The 12,734-nt window shown below is 44.3% G+C and overlaps 1 protein-coding gene across 7 annotated transcripts in view; it reads left to right on the top strand.

The window, feature by feature from the left end:
* The window catches only part of EML1 (EMAP like 1), a 173,406-nt gene that overhangs the window by 135,015 nt on the left and 25,657 nt on the right, over window positions 1-12,734 (top strand). For 5 of the 7 annotated variants that reach the window (XM_017656618.3, XM_017656617.3, XM_036991622.2 and 2 more), the window contains exons 5-9: window positions 4,377-4,405; window positions 5,242-5,298; window positions 7,705-7,834; window positions 10,643-10,792; window positions 11,582-11,651. In XM_017656618.3, coding sequence (XP_017512107.3) covers window positions 4,377-4,405; window positions 5,242-5,298; window positions 7,705-7,834; window positions 10,643-10,792; window positions 11,582-11,651 — 436 coding nt within the window. The remainder of the gene's footprint in view (window positions 1-4,376; window positions 4,406-5,241; window positions 5,299-7,704; window positions 7,835-10,642; window positions 10,793-11,581; window positions 11,652-12,734) is intronic. The other 2 variants (XM_017656620.3, XM_036991623.2) reach the window with 1 other exon arrangement.

Here is a 12,734-nt window from a genome sequence, read left to right as displayed (position 1 = left end):
CACTTTGTTACATGTTTCCTTTCATCTGCCAATCCCGTTCCCACAGTGGTTTTATTTCCACTTGGTAGATGAAGGAAACAGGTTTATGCAGGTAAAGCAACTTGTCCACCAGGAATGCAGACCGGCTGACTTCAAAATCTCTGCTCCTGCTGCAGCTGAAGCTGCAATTATGGGCTGGAAGCGTCTATAAAGCAGAAGTTTTTTTGTCCCCAGTAAAGTCTCCAGTAGCTTTTAAACATTTAGATGGCTCCTAAGTGGCCCTATTTCTAGTAAAAAGCTGCTACAGTCAATTTACATAAAGAATCACTATTTACATAGTAAAGTATTTTGACTTTCAGCAGAAATTTTCTTTCATCAAGTGAGATCCTTTTCCAAAGGAGACATGGTATGTGTGCCGAGAGCTGAAGTTTTTCTGGATGAATAAATTACAGGGAAACAGCATGTTTGACTTTGGAACATCCTCTCCTTGATCAGGCCTTACTAATCATATTCAAAAGCAGCTGCCTCTGCCCAACAGCACTGGGCCCCTCTCAGCCCTGCTCCAATCCTAGTGGCCCCAGGACCCCCGTTCCACGGGTCAGACCTGCAGCGCACAAACCTGGGTCACTGAGGCCCTTGCAGGAACTTGGGGTACAGATGACACATATGAAAGCCCTCAGCGTGGGTCCCACCGCAGAAGGCGGGCAGTGGCCCTCCCTGACTCCAGTCTGAACAGTCCTCCCCTGGACTCTGCTCCTACAGACACCCAGGCTGCAGGGCGGCCAGTGCGACGTTATCAGATGAAAAGAAAAGCAGCCACCACTCGACGGTGCCCCACCCAAGGCCCACAGTGGCTTCCAGAGGTTTGATACGTATGAGTAGGCGGCTGAAGCTGCTTTGTGGTGTGAGTGCACAGCTCAGGGTGGGAGTTCACAGGGAGGGCCACCTGTGTGGTTCTCTCCTGTGGCCTGCAGACCCAGCTGCGGTCTGGTGAGGGCTCCAGGCCACCTGCACCCTCCACGAGTCCCAGGTAATGTCTGTAGCTCCCGGGAGTCCTCAGCTAGTCTCCTGAACCACGTTCAGGGGAGAGTGCAGCCAGGCTCTTTCAGCAAATCTTACTCCCTTTAAGAACAGAACAGAGCAGTGAAACCGTACTGATGGCAGCACTGCTCATTTGGAGATCCTGGCCACTGCCTGATGTCAGAGTAGCCAAGAGACTAGGGCTTGCTCACCAGCGGGGGGCTCCTTCCTCTCTGCTGGCTGCACCTCTCTTGTGGGCTCGAGGGGAGGTGAGTGAAGTCACAGAGATGAACGAAGTCTCATTCTCATCATGAGGCTTATTCACCCTGCCCCGCGGGACCACGGCCTAGCTGTCCAGGGGGTGTTAAGTCACCCACTCAAGTCTTCCACTTAGCTCACTTAAGGAATGGGTAATCAGAGACAAATTACGTAACACCTTGAGAGGCGCTCACCTCTGTGCCAAGGGGATTTACAGCCCGAGCGTGTTTCCAGCTGTGCCGGGTTTGCAGGGCCCACTCTCAGCTATTGACGGTGAGTTCTGGAAAAGATGCTCTCAGTGAACCGCCCCAGTTAGCTGATTCTGACTGGAGGCCGCGGCATCTTTAATTCTGCATCATTGTCGTCATTACACATGGTGTGGGTTTGCCCTTCTCTCAGTGGTTAGGTAGATCCATTTGCATTCTTTAGGCTTGTATTTGTAAGACTTCGTGTGTGAGCAGAGTACCCAGGCACTGTCTTGTCATTTGGGAAAAATGGTGGTGCAGTGGCAGGGGTAAAGCAAATACGGTATTCTAGGGCAAATACGGTAATTTTTCTGTAAGATTTTCACTTTCTAAAATAATGAAACATAGCAATAGTGTATTTCCTAAGTACAGTACACCCAAAATGTGTTGCATAGTTCAGAGCAAGATTTAAAGAAATAAGAGCACTCCAGCACCGCCCGGCTCCTCACTGGCCATTTCGCTGGAGATCTTTCATTCTCCCTCTTCCATTACGTGCTTCAGCATCAAGGTCCATGGGCCTCCCTGTACTTGGAATTCAAACTCCCCCGCAGATTTATTTTTCTCAGAGGAACGTAACCCATCATTGCCTTTTCCTGACTCTAGGGAAGGCTCTGGATTGCTTCTTCCTGTATTCATGGCTTTTGCATCTTTCTGCTTCTGTGATCAGAGCCATGCTGGGAAAATGCTCTCCTGTCTTCTGGTTTCCCCCCTGGCTTCCCTGTCGCTGTTTCTGTACCTGCAGGTTTGCTTTGCAGTCCTCTGTGTCCTTACCCTGCCTGCGGATCTAATCACAAATAAAATTTTGAACTAAGACTTCTGCTTCTGCTTAGATGATCACAAAAGTGTTGCTCTGACTTTAACAGTGAGAACAAGCCAGGTAATCTACAAAATCGTAGCTATTTTAAGGCCACCAGGAGCCGAGGTCACAAAGTAGTATGATTAACTAACATCCCAAATGTGACAAGCCCCTCTTAGGAGCTTTGTGTTTGCAGAGCTGCAGGGAGAGAGGGAGTCTCCATGGATGGGAATAAAAAGAAAGCCGAGTTCACAGGATCATTAAGGTCTGAGTGTGGCCCAGCACTACCGTTTAGAACTCTTGGGAGCCCCAGGCCCAGGAGAAATCTATACATGCACACCCCTTTTCCACAGACCTTCAGTGTGCTCAGGACAAAGATGGGGGCAGGACAGGAGCCCAGGGGACCCCACCTCTGAGCACAGGCACGTCAGGCCTGCTGTTGTCTGAGGGCAGAGCAGGAACTCCGAGAAATTCTCCACCTGTAGGCCCTGCCCTCATGGCACCTACCTCTTTTTGGGGAAAAACAAACTGAAGTGCTATGGTTAATGCGTGCCCTGGAGAAAAGCAAAGGGGACGGGGCCTGGGGGTGTCGGGAGAAGGCCTGAGGGGTTGCAGGGTGGAGCATCAGAGAAGGCATCCTGAAAGTGGCTCTGAGCACAGAGCACACAGGGGCCAGGTGGCTGGCGGTGGAACTGGCATCCAGGAGGCGGAAGCCAGGATAGATGGCCGACACAGGAGCTCAAGGAGCATGTAAGGGACAGCAGGGATAGAGTGGCTCGACTCAGTAACCGAGGGGAAAGAAAAGGGACATGAGGGCAGAAAAATAAAGACATAGGGCCTGATAGGTCAGTGGAAGCCTTAAGCTGTCGTTAGAAGATTGGGTCATGCTTTCACATTATTCTCAGTGACCAAAGGGTAGAGTTGAAACAATCTAAGCCTTTAATGGATCCAACTACTTAAAACACATTTAAGCAGAGTGTGAACCACCTCTAAAGCATCAGTGAAGAGTTCCCCCCTCCATACACCGCATAAAATTATCTGGAAATCAAGGATTAATAAGTCATATTGATTATACAATGGAGTTAAAAGTAATTTTTACCGGTGGTGTTTCTCAATGTATTTTAAGTTAAAAGGGAAAAAGAAAAGTAATATTAGGACTGAATCTGCTCAGGTAATGTTTTTAAAATATGTGCACACAGAAAAGCTGTGAGCTGCCACAGGCTCACTCTGGCGGGTGCCATTTATTTAGTCTGTCTTGGTCCATATCTTCCGGTGGGAGGCAGTGTGGGGAGGGGGTGTCCAGGGGGTGTGCATGGGCATTGGAGCCTCACAGACGGGTTCAAGTACTGGCTCTGTGTTTGAACAGGGCACACTTCCTGCCCTGCCTGGGAGTCGCCTTCCTGTCTGGCCGGGAGGTGGTAATCTCTCCCCACAGCTGGCTGTCATGGGAGTTGGCAGCCATGGCCTCCTGCACACGGAGCTTGTCCCGCAGGATGCTTGCCCTACGGGATGACCTCGGTCCTTCCGTGGCATGACCTTGAGTGATTCCTTTGGTTTCCCAGGTGCAATCATGTGTGGTCTCGACACGACTGGAGTCCACAGCGGGCTCCCTACATCTCTGAAGAGGTGGCCCTTTGCACCCCTGAGATTCCTTATTCTGATTCCCTCTGTCCTCCTCACAGTAGTCTTTCCTGATAACAGCTGGGCTCCAGGCATCCTCGCCTAAAAGGCCCTGTGTCAGGAATTTGCTAGTTTTCAATAAGTTCTTCAGTCTGGGGAAGGCAAGCAACACTTTTTACACGAGACAGGCCTGTTCTCATCTTGCTTAACCTGACGCTTTCCTTCCCCAGGTGCTTAGGTGCTCTCATAGCTTGTGGCAAAGTTGGGGTCACTTCTCTTGCACCTGGATGTGGGCATGTTTGTGTACACATGTTCCCTGTGCAGTTAGGAGCTTTTTCCTGTGTACACGTACCATCCCTCAGTGTCAGGTGCCGAAGCACAGCAGCTCTGAGCGTGGAGTCTCGTGAGCGGGTTGCTCCCAAGCCTCCCTTTAAATACTCTTTATTTTCTCTCCCCAGCAAACCCAAGGAGCCCGTCTTCAGTGCAGGTAAGTCGCAGTTAATTTCTGCATGGGTGCCCGTCACTCACCCCCTCAGAACGTGAGGGGCAAATAAGTAGCTACTGCTTCAGGGCCAGCTACTGGCACACGGGCTGGGTGCTGCCAGCCCGTCCCTGGGGCTCTGGCATCTCAGGTCCTAGGAGACCACCCATAAAACTGTCATAAAGACTAAGCCATTCACTTACCCCCTTTAAAAGAGATTTAAGATAGCCAGTAAGGAGGAAGAGAGAAATGCCACCACGAATGCTGACGCGGAGTTTCCAGGCTCAGACTTCTGTCGCCTTGTCACTCCTTCCTTCCTCATGGGGCTCCCGACACCAACATTTCCATTCCTCCAAGAGGAATTAAGTTATAACTTTGTCTAAAAGTAGCTTTCTTTTTCTTTTTCTGCCTTTGATTTCCTAAACTGCAAACTAATAATTCATAGATACCTTTTTTATAACAAGTCTTATAAGGTAGATGCTATTTTGGGGATATTAACCTATTTAAAAGTGCATTTAAAATGCAGAGTAATTGACAAGTATGTAATTGGTTAAGTAAACTCACTTAATTTTAATTTTGTGAGTTGATTTTCCTGAAATTCAGAATTGAAACATAAATGTTGGAGTCTCAAATTCATCAGCATGTGCCTTAGTATCCATGTCCTTTCAGGAAGCATGAAATCACTCACTGAAAATGTGAGGGCCTCAGGGCTGCAGGCCTAGGTCTCGAGTGCCCTTAGCAGATCCCCAAAAGGTGGGCAGGTGTTCCTGCGGGGCAGGGCAGCGTGTGCGTCAGCAGGCGGGCGGCCGGCGCTCCTGCAGCACTCTTGCCTCTCCTTGTAGCCCTTCTGTCTCTGTCTCCGAAATCACAAGGGAAACGCCGGGTGACACACTGCAAAGGTAGGCGGCATTTCTGAGACCTCATAGCTCTCTGAGCAAAGCTGTTACCCAGCTACAGACACTTATTTCATACAGGCAAACAGACACTCTTCTTGTATGAAAATGTTTTTGTGACGTAAGCCACTTCGATTTGCTTTAAGGTAAAAGCATTCCTGAGCATTCACTTGGATGGATCTTAATAAGTAGATATAAACGGATCTTGATTGATCATCGGCTGATGACAGGAACTCTTGAAAGTCTGTACAAGCCTGAAGAGAGCTATAGGGCAAGCCCTGGGTGCCCCGCCGTTTGAAACGGTGTCCTGCACCTCTGCTGGCCTCTCTCTCTAGTGCCTTTGGGTTTGGTGAATGTGCTCTTGACCTAACATGCCTGAAAACACTGCTGCGCTTGCTGCACTGGGATTTTCAGTGTGGAACGTTTCAGTTAGCAGCACAGGACCGTGCCAAGGCTGCATCCATGCTTCCTTGCCTGGACCGGTAACTTAGAATTGTGTGACCAGTAAGCCTCAGTCTGTCGGGGAACTTCACCAGCACGTCACTACAATACACTCACGTAGATACTTCTTACGCATGATCACATAGCCATAAAGGGCTCTTTGTGCTGTGGAAATGGAATCGTGTTCTCTTTTTTTCTCAGTTTACATTCAGTGCTTCTCTTACGGAGAAAATGGATGGGATCCCTTTTCATTTAACTGCAAGCTGGGTCACGCCGTCCCCCCTTCCACAGCTGTCCTCTACTCTGTGTGTGAGGTCTTCAGCTGTGACAGCCACACAGTCGACAGCACAGATTTGGGAGAGAGATTAGGAAAGAGAAGGGGTCGTAGGCGAGGAGAAGAGAGTGGACAGATGTGTAGGTGGCTCAAAGGCACATCCAGCCAGAGAAGGAACCCCTCGTGGGGTGGTCGTGGCCAGGAAGGCCCCGTAAGGAAGGGCAGGCAGGCTAGTGAGACCTTCGGACCCTGCAGGTAAGAGAACTGGCACAGGAGCTCACATGGAGGAAGGACTCAGTGAAATACAATTTGGCCTTGATGGATTTGGTGGCAGAAGGTGAAATGAAATGACCCGGGAAGGGGGAGTAAGAGAGCCTGCGGTGATGGGGTCTAGCCCTGGCTGGTCCCGGTGGCGCTGGGACACGGAGCTCCGGAAGAAGTGGAGCTGGGACACGGAGCTACCCCTGATGGGGGTCCATAGGACGCAGTGGCTGACACGCTGTCTGAGGGCGTGTCGGTTCTTATTTAGAAGTCAAGCTCAATAGGCAGAGTGCCGAGTGTATCACAAGCATGCATTTAAGACCTGAAGTGCACGCACATGGTAACATAAAGCTGGGATAGCCTTTTTATTAATCTTTTGGCAATATCGCATGTGGCATTGTTTGAAAATCCTTAGGAATAAGACTTAGAGTCAATTTGTAAATGTGGTACTTATGATAATGTCACTGTTTCATGACTTTTCCTCACCAATTTCCTCTCTACTCATGATTTTTCTGTTGAGTAACTGCCCAATTTAAGTGCCATTGCGGCCTGGTCCTTTGATCTGCAGGGAAGGATCAGGATGCTGTGAGTCCTAATGGGAGCAGAACCCAGCAGGAACCCACATGACCTTTTATTTGGTCTTATTACATCCTAAAAAGTCTAGTCAGAAAACCCCAAGTTGTTTCTTTTTAAACGTCTGGGAGTTGCCCCAGGTCAATATATTACTGGGTTTAACTCTGTCCACATAATTTATTAAAACACTAGAAGTTATTTTATGATAAAAATGTTTGTTCTACACAGTTTTATTTTCCAGTCTCTCTCTCTAATGGTTCCTCTGTCCTTTCGTTTTCCATTTCTACCTTTTCCCTAGGATTTTCCTTTTTGCATGCATCCTAGCACATACATCTGCTCATTTTGTGTTCTTTACACTTGAAAGAATCATCCAGTGTGAAAGATACATAAAGATACACTTTTATGTTACAATATAACAAACTGATTTAAATATCGAAAGATATTTTTTGAATTTTGATATTGAAATTGTGTATACATCGAACTCAATAAAATATTTAAGTGAATTTCTTGTGTTGTAATTTTGGGGAGTGGCATTTTTCCCCCCTCCTGATGATAAAGGAAATAAATATAAGCACCAAAACCTCTCACGGAAAAATAATGAAACTAGTTTCTTTCCTGCCTTTTCCAATATCCCTATATATTTCATATACTTACAGGAGCAGAATATCAAAAGCAAGCAATGTGAAAAACTCCTGTTTTAAGCTGTTTATGTTTCAGTTATTTTTCCCTAGGACCTTAATTAGAAATGACAGAAAGGGTAGAGTTTCCCCCTTTTATGTCGAAAGGCCAGTGAAGAAGTACCGTGTGTTCGCAGGTACCCAGGACGCTGAGGCGCCTCCCTGACGTCTTTGCTCTTTTCGCAGAAGAAGGATATGTGAAGATGTTTCTTCGTGGACGCCCTGTCACCATGTACATGCCCAAAGATCAAGTGGATTCTTACAACTTAGAAGCGAAAGTAGAGCTACCAACCAAGAGACTTAAGCTGGAATGGGTGTATCCTTTATCCATTGATTAGGTTTATATGAAGTTATAAGTTGGTTAACATTTTTAGCTTGAAGTCTAATTATAGAAATTCATAAAACATAAGTTCTCTTAAGCTTTAAAAAAAGCCCCAAATGTTCTACTCTCACTTTTTAAAAAACAAACTCAACGAAAGGGCCACATGTTAGAGCCCCGTACAGTATCCTAGCAAAGGAGGAACCCCACGAGGGCTGCTGATTGTGGGGGGCCCTGACTTATTATTCCTGAATGAAATAGTCTTAGTTCTTGTTCAAATATACATTTTTTCCTGAAAAGAAAAGAAAATGTTATATGATTGGCTGAATGATTTTCTTTTTGGAAAATCATGGGAAAATGCATCACTAGTTTCTGGCCTGAGTTATAATCTTTCCGACAGAATAAACTTGTTAAAAACTTACAGAAAAGCAAGCTGATTGAATATAAGCACAAATGGGTAGAATTTAGGATTCAGATGAAATGGAAAGGGCTGATTATTTGTAACCGTAGCTATCACGTACTAAGCTCTTCAGAGCTGGATGGAGAAACCAGGAGCTGTACACATCTACCAGTAAATGGCAGTGAGAATGCAAGAAATTACTGAACGAATGAATGAGAAAATGAGAATGGCAGAAATTGAATCTGAACTATGCTAGCAAAAAGTTTTTAAACCCAAAGAAGGAAAGAGCAATGTCCTGAAAGGCAGGCCTGGCATTCCCCCTCCAACCAAGTAGGGGCTGGGCCAGCCTAACCTCAAGATTAACACTACCTGAAGGAGTCAGAGCAGAGTGCGAATACCCAGTACTCCACGAGGGGATTTCAATGAGCATAAGGAAAATCAACATGTAGAACAGATAAAACGCTGCTTGTGAGAAAGAAAAAGCCTCCCCCTTCCCCGCTACCCTCCCCCACCCAACCCCCAGGATCTAGGCCACAAAAGTCCCTGGCAGCCTCAGGACCTAGATTCTTGCAGTAAAGCAGCTGGGGCCTTCATCATAGAATTGGGAAAGTGAATGAGTTTCCAAGGAGAAAAACTGAAAGACAAGAAAGTAGAGCCTATGAAAAAGGGGAATTAAATGCTGGCTTTTATTAAATTTTTGCTCTTTTAATTTTACTGTATTTTACCTTATTTTATTTTGTTTTGTTTATTTTACCTTAGAGGAAGCCTGCAGAGGCTACCTGCAGGTTGATGCAGATGTAAAGACAAAAAAAACAAAATCTTTTTCTCACCCTCAAACAAATACATACTGACTACCAGCTTAGTGGCAAGCCCTGAACCTAAACTGTAAGAAATTGATTTAAATTGATGCTGTTGTGATTTCAGTTAGAAGAATTACTGTTTGAAACTGTGGAATCGTATTTTTTTTGGAAATTTTTTAGAATTACAGTCTGTACCTAAATTTCTCCCCCAAAATTGAGTTTTTATTATTTTTTTGAGATTCAGATGTTGTCAGCATTTGCCTTCACCTGTTCTGGAATCTATTTTGGCACATGTAATTGAAGTGGTTCAGTTCTTAAATTAATAATTGCTTAAACTGGCTAAATCATGTCTTGAAAACTTTATTCAAAATACATTTGTTCAGCCCACTTCCTATGCAGATTTTAGAAAATGTAGAACAGTGGAATTTACTCTAAATAGGTGATATTTTTTGCCAGATTATTTTTCACATCCAAGTTCAAGTGATGTTCTGCTCTCAAAATCGTTCTCAAGGTGTGGAAGTATACATGCCAAAATCTTAACAGAGGTAGTTGAGAATGGTTGGGGCAAAGGGGACCTACATTTTTTACCTTTTATATATATGTATGTGTGCATATTGATTGCACGCTTTACAAGTACTTTCATAATGTAGAAAAAAAAAGTTTTTCAAATGTAAAAGATTTAGCTCAGTCCCCAGATTTCAATCTGGGAACCTCAGATCCCCAGATTGTAGATGTGAGTCTCAAGATGACGACACCATGGGATGTTGAAAGATGGCCAACTCACTGGCCCAGCTGCCCCTCCTAGTTCTAGTTTCCGGAGTCAAGCCTGCACCCTCAAGGGATCAGAGGCTCAAGAGGGAAAGTGAATATACTGTCGACTTTCATGATAGTGAAGTACATCTGAGCAAGTAGTGTGGGAACCTCAGGTCAATGTCACTCAAGAAAAGCCACAGAAAGAAATGAGAAAAAAATTTGGAACAAAATAGTCCAGCATTTCAATGTAATATATATCAAAATATACAGCTTCAGGTGATTTTAATGCTAGAGTAAATAAGGATAGTACCTGTTAGAAGAATGTCTGAGCGATTTGCCTTCCAGAAGACCAGGTAGGCAAACTTTAAAGGCAGAGCAGGTGTGCACAGGACTGGCATCCACGTAAAACTCCCGCAATTCCGCATAGATCTGGTCCCGCTGTTGGCTTCCCAGATTCGTGACTGATTGACTAAATGGAAGAGTTCACCTCCCTGTCACTTCACAGATGTCTGACCCAGTTACCTTAAGTAAATAAAATAATAAATTACCACTTTGATCAAGCTGAAAAATTCACCTTTCAAAATATAATATGTAGTTCCTAAAAATAAAGCTACATCTCTCTATTGTTAAAAATAATGTATTCACATTAATTCAATGCCCCCTTGCCAGCTTTGATGCGGCTTGTTGGGAGTCAGAGGTGTTTGGTAGGGAGTATTTGCAATCTGTTGTTATGTAAATTAGGGAAATTGATGGTGATCTTCATACCAAATTTTATTGCCTATTGCTGTTGAATAAAGCTGATGTTTTGTCAGCTCTTAAAGGGAAAACGTTTTTATCTTGACGTACCCGAAGCTACGGGTACCGGGGCCGAGACTGCAGGAGTAACCTGTACTTGCTGCCCACGGGGGAGACGGTCTACTTCATCGCGTCGGTGGTGGTCCTGTACAACGTGGAGGAGCAGCTTCAGAGGCACTACACTGGCCACAACGATGACGTGAAGTGGTAAGTTCGCACACCTGTGACACCTGTCACACTTGTGGAAGAAGGACTAACAGAGACAGGGCAATGTTGGGACAGAACTAAAGAGGAGGAAAAGGATCTGGGAAAATAGGGTCTGTGGGCAAAGCTCTTTATGTCTGTGATCCACCAGCTGCCTGGCTTCCCTCACTGTGGTCTGGTTTTCTGTCCTTGAAACACATAAGCATGACCATGTCACCTAAACAAGTAGCTCCAATAGACTCCTGTTTGGAGGTCTTCTTGGATGGATACATCACCTGCTAATAATGGCTTCTAATTTGAGTCTTTATTTTTTAATAAAAATTGAAGTGTTTGGGTCTACAAAATTCACTCATTTTGAATTCATTCGTAATTTGTATATAGCTTTTGATAGGAAATTTTAGGTATTTTGGAAGGAGGGATGGATGAATAGATTGACTTATGTGTGTTTATCCTAGGTCTCAGTGAGTTATTAAAATCCTATTGGAAAAAGATGATGTCTTTGCTATTTGAAATACTTACTAAAGGTTGTTGTAGACCAATGAAGTGGTTCTCAGATTGAAATGATGTTTTCCAAGCAAAGGATGCTTTTCCCTTGGGTCTGAAAATTGTCTAGAGATAAAGGATGAAATGACGTAGACACTCATGGTCTAACATCTTTGGGTGCTCAGAGAATTTACTGTGAGTCTGTGAGAAGTTAGGCATTGTATGTTCCTAATGTTTAAGTTTCCATTAGTTATATTTGATCGAGGGAAAAGTAAAGAGTAGATGCTTTATAAATATCCTTTTTTTTAGCCTAGCAGTTCATCCTGATCGGATCACGATAGCAACAGGACAAGTCGCAGGCACATCCAAGGATGGAAAAGTGAGTTTTATTATCTCTTCCTATCTTTTTAATGAACTGGTAACAGCACATAATTTTGTGAAAACACTTTGCTGATTAATAAGCCCTCCAAGGTGTTGTTAAAGTATCTAAATACTTCATAATTCCTCACTAAGATTCTTACTGCAAATTAAAATTCTTAGTGACTGTAACAATCCTTTGAGCTCACCTTAATTTTGACCTGTTTTTAAATAGTATTGAGCCTGCCTAAGAACTCATTAATTTTTAGGGTACTTATTTACACCCAGCTGAACATTAAGATCTTAAGCACGCAGTTATTAAGTAAAGTTAAAATCATAGTGAATAATTGTTTGAATATGGGACATTTTGCTCCTTCGGTGAATTTCAGACACCCTCTGCCATGAATACCCTGTAACCACAACTCCACCCAGGGGTTTGCGTGAGTCCCAAAGCTGCCTGGAGAGTTTGGGCACAAGGTCTGTAAGCACTTCCGCCAGAGTTTCATGGGAATCCAAGGAATCAGAGAGGGAACTGGTAGAATTAACAAATAGAGAACAATGCAAACCTGGCTTCCAGTTATTTATTTGCTACAGTCTGTGATCACTGTCCGGTCTTGAACAAAACACCCAAAAGCTTTTTTGATAACTACATTTTCTCTTTACAGTTTATTGCCCAATATAGGATCGCAACTCATACCATTAAATACTTTCAGTTTTATCAACATGTTTTCTTCCAGAAAACATGAATGCTACTGTTTTTCAGAAAATGGTTTAAGAACATCAAATTCTAAATATTAACTCTATGCTGTTTTCCAGTAAAATTCTACACTTGAAAAGAGGTTATAGGAACCATGGCAGTCAGACTGTTATGTAAATACAATAAACAGAACAGGGTTTTCATCCTTTATTTTTGTTTTAAGGTTATGTGACTGTCACAGTTCTCTCAATTTTAGTAGTAAACCATTTGTTCCTCCCTCTAGCGGATTGAAGATGTATTTCAGTTTTAGGCATTGAAGTTGAATCAGGACTTCAGAGCCAGTAAAACTGTGACAGCTCTCTGAGCCATTCCTTGCAACGTACATGGGGAGAAATCCACAGATTCCAA

The sequence above is a fragment of the Manis javanica genome, chromosome 8 (assembly GCF_040802235.1).
Source record: "Manis javanica isolate MJ-LG chromosome 8, MJ_LKY, whole genome shotgun sequence".
In the NCBI taxonomy this organism is placed as follows: Eukaryota; Metazoa; Chordata; class Mammalia; order Pholidota; family Manidae; genus Manis; species Manis javanica.
Note: the sequence above shows the minus strand (reverse complement) of the source record. Positions and strands in the feature narration are given on the sequence as shown.